Genomic DNA, 12,554 nt, shown 5'->3' with positions numbered 1-12,554 from the left:
TCGGCATTCTCTGCACCCAAGCCCTCTTAGCCTCTGAGAAGATCCAGAGGCCCAGCCCTGCCCCTGAGCTCACTGCCTGGCAGGGGGAGGCAGATTCTCTTAGCTCCAACGCCCTGAAACTGACCTGTGCCTTAGGAGGGGGCAACACAGAATCTGTGAGGGCTCCAAAAAGGTGTGGACGGATGGCCTCCCAGCATTATAAGCAGGCTTCATGGAGGAGTAGCCCGTCGCACTTTGAAGGATTTCCCTAGATGGAGAGTTTAATACTTAAACTCTACACCATTTTCACATCTTAACTAAGAGATGGAGAGGTAGAAATATATCTCTGTGCACATGATGGCAGATAAAACAAAAATATGGGGCGCTATCCCGTGATGAATATTCAGCTGAGGGGGACACGCTCGTGGCAGCTGCATCTTCACTCCTAGATCCTCACTCCACCGAGACTCAGGAGGAATTTATTGCTCATTTTAATCACACCCAGAGAATGAATTGGCAGGAATATTAGGCAGATAGGCCTATCCTATATATTTTATTTGCATATCCCAGTGACAGAATCACAAGCACAGTTCCCATTTCTCTGTTTTTTCATTTGCTTCAGGGGTAGCTGGGGATGCGATGCTCCCCAGGGCCTGCCTTCCAAGCTGAGAGCCTGGGTGCCCCCGCCAGAGTGAGTGAAGCCCTCGGGAGAGGAGGGGTAGGCACAGGATGGGAGGAGGCCCTGCTCATCCTCTGTGCTATGCAGCCTGTTTTTCACTGTGCATCTCATTATAGGTGCTGCTTGTTATGCATGCGGCCCCAGGGCTCGCCATGGGCCAGACACAGTGCTAGGTGCTTTACAGGGACCGAATTTTGCTCTCTCTCTCTTTTGTAACTTTTTAGAAACAGCTTATTGAAATATGCATGTTCAAGATACATATGAATTTATAGTTCACTGTGTTTTCACAAACTCAACAGACCTGATCAGGAAGTATCAGCCCAGCCTCTGTGGTGCAGTTGGTAGCATACTGGACTGCAGAGCTAGAAGCCACATCCCAACTGCAGTTCAAGTCCTAGGCCTGTTAGGCCTGAAAGCACACTAGGGGCTCATGTGTGTACCCTGCATCCACCCTGGCTGTGCTGGAGGACTGGAGTAAGTGGATTGCAGCATGACTGGGCCCTGTAGAGGTTGCTCTTCTCTCTCTCTCCCCCTCTCTCTCTCTCTCCCTCCCTCTGTCATGCACACTCACCCCATCTTGATTTTTTTCCTTTTTTTTAAGAGGGATTTTGCTATAGAGCACATGTGCTCACTGGAGAGACACAGAGAGAGACAGAAAGCGAGAAATCACTCCCCAGAGGGGATGGCCACACAGCAATTCCTTCTCCATTCTCCTCTTGGAATTTTGGGCACACACGCACATGTGCTTGGTATGAGTTTTAAGCCACCAGGTTCGGGACTTGAACCACAGTCAACTACATGGGAGTCCAGCAAGATAACCATTACGCCATCTGCTGGTCCCAGTTTTTTCATAAAAACAAAAAGAAATAGACTGTTATAAGCAATGAGGAGCCTACTTTATACTCCTTTTAGTCACTACTCAGCCTCCCAGGATAAGCATTATCCTGATTTTTTTTTACTTTTATTTTTGCATAATTCCAGAAATAGTACAATGAATCCCTGTGAACCGTTCACCCAGATGCCCAAACGTTAACATTTTATAACACTTATTTTATTACTTACATATAAGCATATGTATGATTTTTTTCTAAGTCATTTGAGAGTAAGTTACATATATGATGCTCCTAGACCCCTAAATATTTATATGTATTTCCTAAAAAAAAGAGGGGCATTTTCTTAGATAACCTCAGTACAATCATCAAAATCAGGGCATTAATGTTGATATTAAATAATCGAAGGGTATTTTCTAGATCTCACCACCAGTTGTCCCATTCTTCTTCTTCTTCTTCTTCTTCTTTTTTTTAAGAATTATTTAATTTTGTGTAGTTATTTATTTTGACTCACTTTGCTACGGAGCACGTGAGTTCCCAGGGGCAGGGGAGTGGAGTGAGAAAGCAAGCCACCAGGTCCAGGACTCGAACTGTGGTTGGCCATGTGAAAGACTAGTGCCCTAATCGCCTTGCCACCTGCTGGCCCACATCCCAATCATTCTCAGAATGTTGCCTATCCCAAATTGTGTTGCATTGTTATATTTCCTGAGTCTTCTTTAATCTGGAATGGATCCTCAGTCTTTCTTGTTTTGTATGACCTTGCATTTTTAACAAGTATAGAATGGTTATTTTGTAGAACATCCCTTGATCTCTGATGTTTCCTTATGATTCAACTCAGGTTATGTATTTCTAGCAAGAACACCCTCTGGTGTTTATTTTAATAAATTCACTTGAAGTAAGGATAGAAATTTTGTTTTAAGTCTCATTTCCTAAAAAGACTGAACAACTCGAAGGCAGAGAGCAGGTCTTCTCTTATCTACAGGTGGAAAGTACAGGTTCTAGAGTCAGACCACAAGGATTAGTGTTCTCTCTCTATCAGTTGGTACCAGTATGATTTGCTTGAATTTACCTAATCTGTGTGTGGTAGGGATGATGATAACATTGACTTCAGAGAGCTGTGATTGAAACAGCCAGTCCCAAATCAGGCAAGATAGATGCTAAAACTAGTGAGAGGAAGTTTGAGGAGTAACAGGATATTTACATAGTGTTGAAGATCCTTATTAATTACCCAAGGGAAAATGACAGAGGAGAAACATGGCAGACACCACCTGACCTGTGTGATTTACCCCCACCAGTTATGGGGTAAATCAACATCACATGCCCCTGAGATGATGCACTCAGAAGAACACAAACTCATTTCCTCACTTGACTCCTTGCTCTTCTTAACCTTCTCTCACCAGTCTTGTTTCTGGATCAACCCAGCCGTTTTCAGAAGAATGACGTGATCTGCTTTCCCTGTTGACAGAGTATGGCTCTAGCTGCAAAAGGAGAATGGACTGGGAGAAAGGAGTATGGACCTGAGGATGCTGACCCTAGTGGTTACCAAGTCTGATGCGGCTGACACCTATTTTGTGCCTAGCCTTTCTCTCCAGGGATGTATGCTTGATGGGCTACTTCAAGACACTTTCTAGGTCCTTGGGTACCTTTCTATTCCCCAGTCCCTTGTCCCCATCTATTCTGTATCCCCTGGACTTCTCCTAGGCCTCTCTGTTATTTCCTCCCACACTAGATTTTTTCCATCATCTCCCCACCCCAATCTCATCTGTTACCACCTGGTCCCCTTTGCTGACTAACCTACCTAGTCCTCACTGTCAACCAGTTTCAGAGCTTGGTAGAAGCCCAGATTATGACATGAGTTAGGTTCTGGACCAGGGAGTCAGGCATATGGGGCACATCAAGTGTGTCTGCGCACCAGGTGGATCTGTGGGTCTAACTTCACGTGTAGGGGAAACTGTAATTTGGCCTCTCTTCTCTTCCCTCCTCCATTCTTACCTGAGGTCTTGTTCTGCCTGAGGTCTTGTTCTGCCTACCCCACCCCAGCTGCCATCTTGTCTCAGTGAATACATTGCCGGGTTCATTAACAAGACCTATCCCTGATGGATGCCGAACAATTGGGATGCCTGCCATAACCCCTTGTAACCCTCCCCTGCAGATCCACTCAGTCAGCCACCCACCTCCGAGAGAGCGAGCCCAGCGAGGCTTTGCCTTGGCCTCCCAGCCCTTTCCTGTAAATGCACTCACAGCCAGGAGGGGTGCCATATTAAATCAAGACTGATGGAAACCAGTGGCTGAGATTATCCAGCCAAGGCACAGCATGGGAAGCTGGCCTCTGCCCGCTCCAGGTGAGGGCTTCTGAAGTTAATTGCGTGTGACTTTTATTAAGATGATCACTTCCCCACTCCTTTCTCCAGGGCAGCTCTCTCCCAGCGCCTCTCTCAGTCCATCACCTACTGCTTTTACAGGCTAGGTTACCTGTCCCGTCTTCTCTTCTAGTGAAACTCTGTCAGAGCAGAGCTTGAAAGTGCAATAGGCTTCCTCCCCATCTTCTCAAGGAGCCAAGATCAGGAGTGACCTACATTTATGGAACCCTCACCAAGCTCCATCTTCCATCCTACTTTGTCCTCTCCCTCAGATAGAATATTTACCAACTGAGCATTTTCCTTCTGGAGTTTCCTCCATTGACTAGCCTTTCACAAGGCTGAACTCATGGTTTGTGCCTTCAAAAGTAATTTATTCATCCATTCATTCATTCAACCCATTTTTTAGTACAGACTCTGTGCTTAACATAGGAGGAAAAAACAAGAAGTAACCTTCCCTAGTATCTTTTTTTAAAAATAATATTTCTTTCATTTTATTTATTATTATTATTATTTTCTATTTGAATAGAGAGAGATAGGGAGAGAGAGAGAAAGTGAGAAAGCCAGCCATCAAGTCTGGGACTCAAACCGTGGTTGGCCATGTGGGAGTCTAGCACCTTAACCACCACACCACCTGCTGGCCTATAACCCTAGTATCTTGTAAATGTTTATGAAGAAGTCTGATTCAGGGACCAGCATTTGGCATAATGGCTATGTCACTGGACTCCCGTATGTCCAACTGCGGTTTGAGTCCCGGACTCAGTGGCTTAAACTCATGCTGGGCACGTGTGTGTGTGTACCCAAAGATCCCAAGAGGAGAATGAAGGAGAAGGGATTGCGGCATGGCCATCCCCCTTGAGGGGGGGGGTGATTTCTCGCTCTCTGTCTCTCTGTCTTTCTGGCAAGCACACACGCCCTATAGCAAAAACCTCTCCAAAAAAGAAGTCTTATTCAGAGGTTTTTCTGAATGGACATAGGTATTAGGGACTCTTGGCTGGGGAGAATTAATGTATGCACAGGGATGTAAGCAATAATTTGAACCTTTCCCAAGACCATCTAGAAAGCTCCTGATCAACCAGTCACTGAAAAAGAGTTGCAGAAAGTGGAAAAGTTCCCCCGAAGAAAACTTAGGGAAGCCACAATGATCATACCCAGACCAACAAGGAACAGTCATGATAGGTTCTGCCTGAGCCAAGGGGAGGAGATGTGCTCTGTGGGCCCACAGACCCGTGGGTGGGAAGCACTTTAGGTGGAATTCTCTACCGTGTAAGGAAAACTGACAGCCAGAGATGAGCCACCTTAGGCAGTAGAGGCATCTCTAGAACCAGGTTAGTGTGGGGACAGTCCCCCGCAGACCCAGGGTCCCTAAATGAAGGAACCTTGAGAGCCATTTGTGAGACTGTGGGAGCACCCAAGTGGACTTGGGCCCAGGTTTCTGCTTAAGCCAGACCAATTCTTTGTTTAGTGCATGGACAACTACCCATGATTAAATTAGTGAAAAGGGTTCTGGTACCCAAAAAAGGCACTGATTAGACAATCTATTATCAAAATGCAGTGAAGGAAAAGGGATGTAACATTAAAGTCCTAATAAAGGCCAGGTCCTATGCTGGCCGTTTGAATGACTCAGACTGCCACTTATTACACATAAATACATTTGCTATGTGCCAGAGACTCCACTCACCACTTTATATACATCATCTCATTTAATCCTCACAAGGATCCTGCAAGGTCATTATGAGTACTGTCTCCACGTTACAATGAGGAAACTAAGATTCAAGGAGGTAAATAAACTTCCCCAACATGAGGTTTGAACTCAGGTCTGTCAAACGCAAAGCTTGTTTCTTCTGCTACACAACTATGAGCTAGAAGAGAAGCCACATTTCAGATGTGGGACAACTGTAAGAATTAAATGATGGGACCAGTGGATGGCGTGGTGGTTGTGTTGCTGGATGGACTCCCATGTAGCCAACCTAAGTTCAATTCCCAGACCCATGGCTTCAAACTCACTCAAGGCATGTGTGCATGCATGCCCAAGATCCCAGGAGGAGAACAGAAGAGAGGCCATGCCACAATCATCAGGGGGTGATTTCTCACTTTCTGTCTCTCTGTCTCTGTCTCTCCAGGAAGCACATGCACCCCATAGCAAAAATCTCTCAAAAAAATAGTAATAATAATTAAATGAGACACTGTGTATATAGTGGCAAGCACAGTGCCTAACCCACAACAGCCATTTCTACAAATATCCTGCCTTCTTCATTCAGGTAGCAGCATGTACTGACTCCTCCTGTGAGCTAGGCCCTGGTAGGTGCTAGAGAAAAATAAAATGTGGTCTTCGTAACTAAGGACTCACAGTCAAGTAGAGAGAGATGAACAGGAAGTTACTTAAGTGCACAAGGTCTTGGGCTGGGGTGACCTTATAGCCATGCATCAGGCTCTGGAAAATAGCTCATTTAAAGCTGACGTGACCAGGGCACCGGGGGTTGGTGGGAATTGAGAAGGCTTTCATGATGGGGTAGCAGTGTGAGCAAAGGCCTGGAGCTGGAAATACTCTGAGACCCATCACTGAGGGGAGATGAGGAAACTGACCCCCAGACCCTCACGAACCAGCTTCTTCCATGGTCTGCCCAACTACAGTCTCTCCAGCCATGCGTGTGCATCTCACTGTCAGAGCCTTCCAGCCCAGTGGACCCGAGTGCTGAGTGGGGCTGGGTGGGCAGGGAGGAGAAAGCAGATATATGACGGGAGTCGGCAGAGCCAGGTGATGTATGCAGCGCCTGAGGGAACTGCACAGTGACACTCCGGATTCCGACGGCAAGCGTCGCTCCACTGGGATCGGCGCCGAATTATTGCTCCATATGAAACCCCAGGACTGATGGGAGCTTTCAGTTACAGACTGATAGCAACAGCCAAAATTGGATTGTTTGCTATTTATTTTTTTTAACTTCTGTCAAGGTCACTACTGTAACAGGAAAACACTGCCCAAGCAGCAGGTATTTTTCATCCACTCTGCCCGCAAGAGCAATCTGCAACCACAACTTTCATGACAGGGCCTTATGTTGACAGCTCTCTTTCTAGAAGATATCAGCATTACAGGGGTTTAGGGGAAAGGAGCCTCCTGGAGACCTGGTCTTTCCTTCCCAGTCCAAGATCTGCTTTCTCCCTGGACCTCCATAAATGCATGACCCTTGCACCTCCCTGCCTCAACTCCAGATAGTCTATAGCTCCCACCTGGCCCAGTCCTCTAGCTTCTTCAAGCCTCTTGTTTCCCAGAAAGCACACTCCAACTGTTCCGTGTCTGTGAGTCTTTCTCTCGTTTGTGCATCTGCACCCGCATGTAACTGTTCACTCTCTCCTCTTTGTATCCGTTACCAAATTCGTTTTTGCAAACACTCAGCAGATGCCCCACTGTCTCAGCATCCATGCTGGAATAGCATGATTGAAAGGTAGAGCCTGCCCTTGGAGAGCTCATGGCCAGTGGAGAGTGCAGGCTCACAGACATTCACCAAACTTGTTTCCAGGGAGCTTTTTGTTTTTAGGCAAAGGTCCAGTGCTAGAGATAAATAAGCTGCATACTTTGAACCCGTGAGAAAAACGATTGCTTTAGACGGAGAAGTATTTGTGTACAGACCATGCCTCACCCCTCCTGAGGACAAGGACTTATCCCCAGCCCCTTTTTCCTTCACAGCATGACCAAGCTCAGGCCTCCTTCAGCCTCTCGTGAATTAGGTGCTCAAGGCCAGATGTACCAGGTTCTGGGCATGAAGTGGAACCTCCAGGGACCAGGCACAGCCCTCCCTCCTTGGCCTACCCCTACATCCTGGCCACGCACAAGGCTGGCACACAGCAGTTGCTGAGCAATTACATTTAATTGAGATGCAGTATCATTGAAGTGGAGTGTGTTCATAGCTCTGATTTGGAAACCAAAAATATTTTCAGAAGCATAAGAGGAAAGAGGAACTTACATTTATTAAGCAAGATGCTGGATACATTATATACATCATCGTATTTAATCCCTATTTACAAATGCAAAGACCGAAGTAAAATAACTCACTCCAAGTGATAAGCACTTCTTGTAAGTGATAGAGCTGGGATTTGAGCCTATGTTTTCTCTGAGCCCAGAATTAATCTGCTAGCAGTACCTATATCAGTAGCAGGGTGAGCCAGTGCCCCTGCCTGTCAGTGGCTACCTGATGGAAGGAAACCATATGGGGAGGGCCAGGACCAGCCCCCAACGGTGGCAACCCAGAGCCATGCCACAGGCCTCCGAAGACCCGGACTCATGGTTTTCCCGAGTTGGGGGTAGAACAAATCTCAGGTTATACTAGGTCCAGTGCCCTGAGCTGCTTGCCCTCTCTCCCCACAGTACCAAGAGAAACAGCGGAAGCGGGAGGCCGAGGAGCGGCGCCGTTTCCCCCTGGAGCAGCGTTTGAAGGAGCACATCATTGGCCAGGAGAGTGCCATCGCCACAGTGGGTGCCGGTGAGTGCAGGCGCCAGGCAGCACCAGAAAGGTTGGGGTGGCTTGTGCTCAGCTGCAGCAAGGGGTACATCATGCTGGCACCAACTGCAGAGACCGGTTAGCAACACTAAAGTTAATGTTTATTGACACAACCGTATGCCAGGCTTTGCCTAAGCTCTTTACCTGCCTGTGTCACTTAATCCTTATAGCAAGTCGGTATTGTTAAATCCCCATTTTACAGATGAGCAGGCTGAGACACAGGCATTTAAATAATTTGCTGAAGGCTGGTTTCCTGTGCTTAGAATTTAACTCTGACCTTCATCTGGCCCACTGCCCTCACTTCCTACTTTTCAGATGGGAGAACTGAGACCCTGAGAAGGTCAGGAGCTTGTCCATCACCAGTCATGTGTCAGCTGAGCCAGAACCAGGACTTAGGTCTCAGTCTGCCAGCCCAGAGCCCATGTCACTTCAGTATGGTTTGTCACAACTGCCCCAGGTTTAGGGAAAACATCTGAGCAACTGTAAGGGCTACCTTCTCTGCCCCTGAAGCTTTTATGTTCCATATTCTGACCCCTGGGAGGCAGACTGCCCTCTGGTGTAGCCCTAATCTAATAGCCCTCCTGCCCCCTGCAAAAATGCCAGTGGACAAATACATAAAACTAGAGTTCTACAAAAGACAGTGGCCTCATCTTGGCCTCAACTCTGGCGCATGACTCATTAGGGTGGTTTATGACAGAAGTGGCGAGAGAAGAGGAACCCTAGGCCCAGCTGACCCAGAGGGAACCCTCCAAGACAGTGGCTCTCAAAGCCTGGGCTCTGGAGTAATGCCATCAACATCCTCTGGGAATCCGTAAGAAATCAGTTTGCAAGCCTCAGCCTCTGTCTATGGAATTAGAAGCTTAGATCAGTGTTTTAATAGGCCCTCCAGAGATCTGATGCCCAGCAGAGGTTTACAGAAGCACTGGCCCAAGACGTCTCAGTCTCACTTATGTGCTATTGGCCCCTGTCCAGCGCCTGCTAGGACAGCCCAGGGTTCTGCTCACTCATTGTAGGAGCCTTCATCAGCCGAAACTGGCTGCACCACTGGACCTGCTAGGGCTTCATGTCAACCCTAGGATACCGCTTAGTGGAGTAATTGAAAAATGAAGGCAGCCGCTCCATGACAGCCTGATCTCCATCATCTTCGTATAGCAGTGGAACTCGTGGGGGTCGTGGGCCTCTCGCCAGGGCCTGACCCCATCAACGTGAGAGGAGCCCACAGACCAGTGCTGCCTCATCAGCTAGCGGTCAGAAGGCCGCCTGCAGTCACACACATGAGCGGGCAAAGCTTTGGATACACAGAGCCCCACTACTCAGGCTCAGACCACCCAGGCTGCCCTTCTGGGCCTGGATATAAGCACCCAGCCTGAGCCACCACCCTAGATTAAACTTTTTAAAAAGAAAGTAAGGCTTTTTCCTATAGGCGTCAGCCCCTACTCCTTTGCCAAAGCTGTGTCTGAGGTGGAGGAAGGGAGACTCTGGGCGCTCTTGTGGTTAGGGAGGAGTAGCCCACAGCAGAGACAGACTACCTGGGCAGAGGTCTGGAAAAGCTCTCTTGCTGGAGTCTCACGTGCACCTGGGCCAGGACTACAACTGCCATGGTAGCGTTTTCTAGCAGCATGTTACCGGCCCTTCCCCAGCAGGCTGCCTGCTGTCTTCTACCTCCTGCTCCTCCCTAGTTCCCCAAGCCCATGAGAACAGGGTTTGGTGGGGAGCATTGAAATGGAAGAAGTTTGGGGAACTAGCAGTTAACATAATCGCTACGTTGCTGGACTCCCACGTAGTCAACCATGGTTCAAGTCCTGGACCCAGTGGCTTAAACTCACATGTTAAACTTGTGCATGCATGCCCAAGATCCCGAGAGGAGAAGGGATTGGCGTGTGACCATCCCCCCTGGGGGGTGATTTCTCACTTTCTTTCTCTCTGTCTCTTTCTGTCTTTCTGGTGAGTGCACACACTCTATAGCAAAATACCTCTCAAAAAAAAAAGGAAAGAAAGAAAAGAAATGGGAGGAGTTTGACAATGCTGGACTCCAGCAGGTGTGCTGCAGACCAGCTGTGCAACTCAGCTTCTTAGTATCCGTGTCCTCACTCAGGTAAGGGACACCAAGTCCAGGACTGCAGACTGTACAGCACATGCTTTACCCAGGATGTGCCAGGCAGCAGCTCCTGTCCTCAGGATGCTCTCAGTCTTGGGTGGAATCCTAGACTCCGTGAATCAAGCCCGTAGCTGTTTCTTTCAGCATGGGACTGATCCTTCATTCCAGCGCCGCCTCGTCTCTTCCCCTGGCCCTGTGCTGACCTCTGACAGGTCACCGTCTTGTCTCTTCTTTTCGCTGGCCCAGAGCATGAGAGGGTGACTCGACTCCCCCTCCAAAGGGGGAGTACATGTCAGAACATGTACTCTGTGTGCTTCAATCTGCAGACATTCTGTCACCACAGCTCTGCCTCGGGTCAGAGGTAAAATGGCATCAGGAAGGCCCTCTTGCTTGTCCTGGGGTATGGAGGCTGACACTAGAATGGGCAGAGGCCCCTGGGGGCTGAGTTGTGAGGTTGGTGCTTTTTTGCCTTCGTTTAAGACATAAACCATGTGCGGCTGTGCTGAGGAGCCCTGATGCTAGAGCACAGTAATAATAACCGTGGTCGGCTCTTGTGACCAGTGCCCAGAGCTTTCTGATCCCAAGCCTGAGGGAGTCAGGCAGCCTGTGGGTGCAGCTCCCAGCCCCGCCGAAGCACAAGGCGCTCCCTGGCTCAGCTTGTGGTAGCAAGCAGCCAATACCTCAGGGCCGCAAAACTGAAGCAAGTGCAGGAGAATAGGGTGGATCTAGAGGCCAGCCCAGGCTTCCATAGGTCTTCCAAGCAAGTGTCAGATACGTGCTAGGGACTGGCTGGATAGAGCCTGGCACCCCATGGGTACCATGAGGATGGGCAGGCATAGAAGTGCCGCAGAATGAATTGATTTGATAAATGGCCATTTATTACCCTCACGAATTGGCTGAAACCAATTTTGGTCACATCACCCCCTGGTAAGTGCTGGGATATTGATTTGTGCAAAGTAATACAGTGAATTTATCAGTGTGGTCCCCAGCTGCAGGGCCTCTAGCAAGGCCGGCACAGTTACCGCCTTACAGATGGAGGAGAGAATGCACTAGCCCCACAGCCCAGGCCCATGGCCTCTCTGGTCCAGGGTCACTGGAGCTAAAGCAGGGCCAAACTACATACCACAAGCCAGAGCCCTGGCATTGGAGGCGAGACTCTTCGCCCGGCCTGGAGGTACTATCAGTAGCAAACTGAACCACGGTGCTGGAAGCCATGTGGCCAACTGCAGTTTAGATCCCCAGATTGACTTGAGAATTTACCAGGTGTGTGAGCACGTGCCCAAGATCCTAAGGAGCTGGAGGGCTGGGAAAAGGAGATCACACTGACAGGACCTTGTCCAAAGGTGCTTCCCCTCCCCCTCATTCCCTTCTCACCACTCCTCTGCATGCCTGTGCTCTATCATGAACAAAACAAACAAAGAAGGTCGGCCTTATTGCTTAGTGGTTAAGAGAGCCAGGTCCCATATGGTTAACCACAATTTGAATCACAGCCCCAGAGGCGTGAAAACATTCTGGGCACATGTGTGTGTGTGCCCAAAATCCTGACGGGATGGCGAAATGAAAAAGAGCTTGTATGGTAACCATGCCCCACTGCAGGGTAATTTCTCCCCTTCTTTCTCCCCTTCTTCTTGTCTCTGTTTGTCTCTGGCTAGTCCCCTTGCCCTCTGGCAATGAAAAAGAGAATAAAGAAAGGCTTCTTTCCTGAGTGCAGGACTGCTGTTGGTGGTGGGGAGGGATAAATACCTACCCTATTGGGCAGACCTCCTAGGAGCGCAGTATCCAAGCCCCACCATCCTCCTCAGGCAAGGTTCTACCTGTTAAGCACATTCAGAATTAGACTCCTCCTGCTCTCCACCCTGCCCGTCTGCTGTGTCCTTACCCACCATTCTCTGGTCTAAATAGAAACAGTGAAGGCTCCTTGGCCCCTCCCTCCCCCTCAGCCCTTGTAGCCCTTTAAGTATCTAGTTCTATCTTTCTAGCTCTAGGTGATCCTCACACCTGGCCTCTTCCCCTGGAATCAGCTTCCCTCAACAGCTGGAGCGAGCTTTGGAAAATAAATCCAACAGTCCTATCCCCCATGTTTGAAACCTCTTTGTGGCTGCTCGAGCCTGGCAC

General features: G+C 48.7%; 1 protein-coding gene across 2 annotated transcripts in view; it reads left to right on the top strand.

Annotated features, from left to right (window-relative positions):
• CLPB (ClpB family mitochondrial disaggregase) overlaps window positions 1-12,554 on the top strand; it is a 164,099-nt gene that overhangs the window by 127,280 nt on the left and 24,265 nt on the right. For both annotated transcript variants that reach the window (XM_027774047.1, XM_006140956.3), the window contains one exon: window positions 8,209-8,323. In XM_027774047.1, coding sequence (XP_027629848.1) covers window positions 8,209-8,323 — 115 coding nt within the window. The remainder of the gene's footprint in view (window positions 1-8,208; window positions 8,324-12,554) is intronic.

The sequence above is a fragment of the Tupaia chinensis genome, unplaced genomic scaffold (assembly GCF_000334495.1).
Source record: "Tupaia chinensis unplaced genomic scaffold, TupChi_1.0 Scaffold000047_1, whole genome shotgun sequence".
Classification (NCBI taxonomy): domain Eukaryota; kingdom Metazoa; phylum Chordata; class Mammalia; order Scandentia; family Tupaiidae; genus Tupaia; species Tupaia belangeri.
The sequence above is the reverse complement of the archived record's forward strand: the minus strand, read 5'-3'. Positions and strand labels throughout refer to the sequence as shown.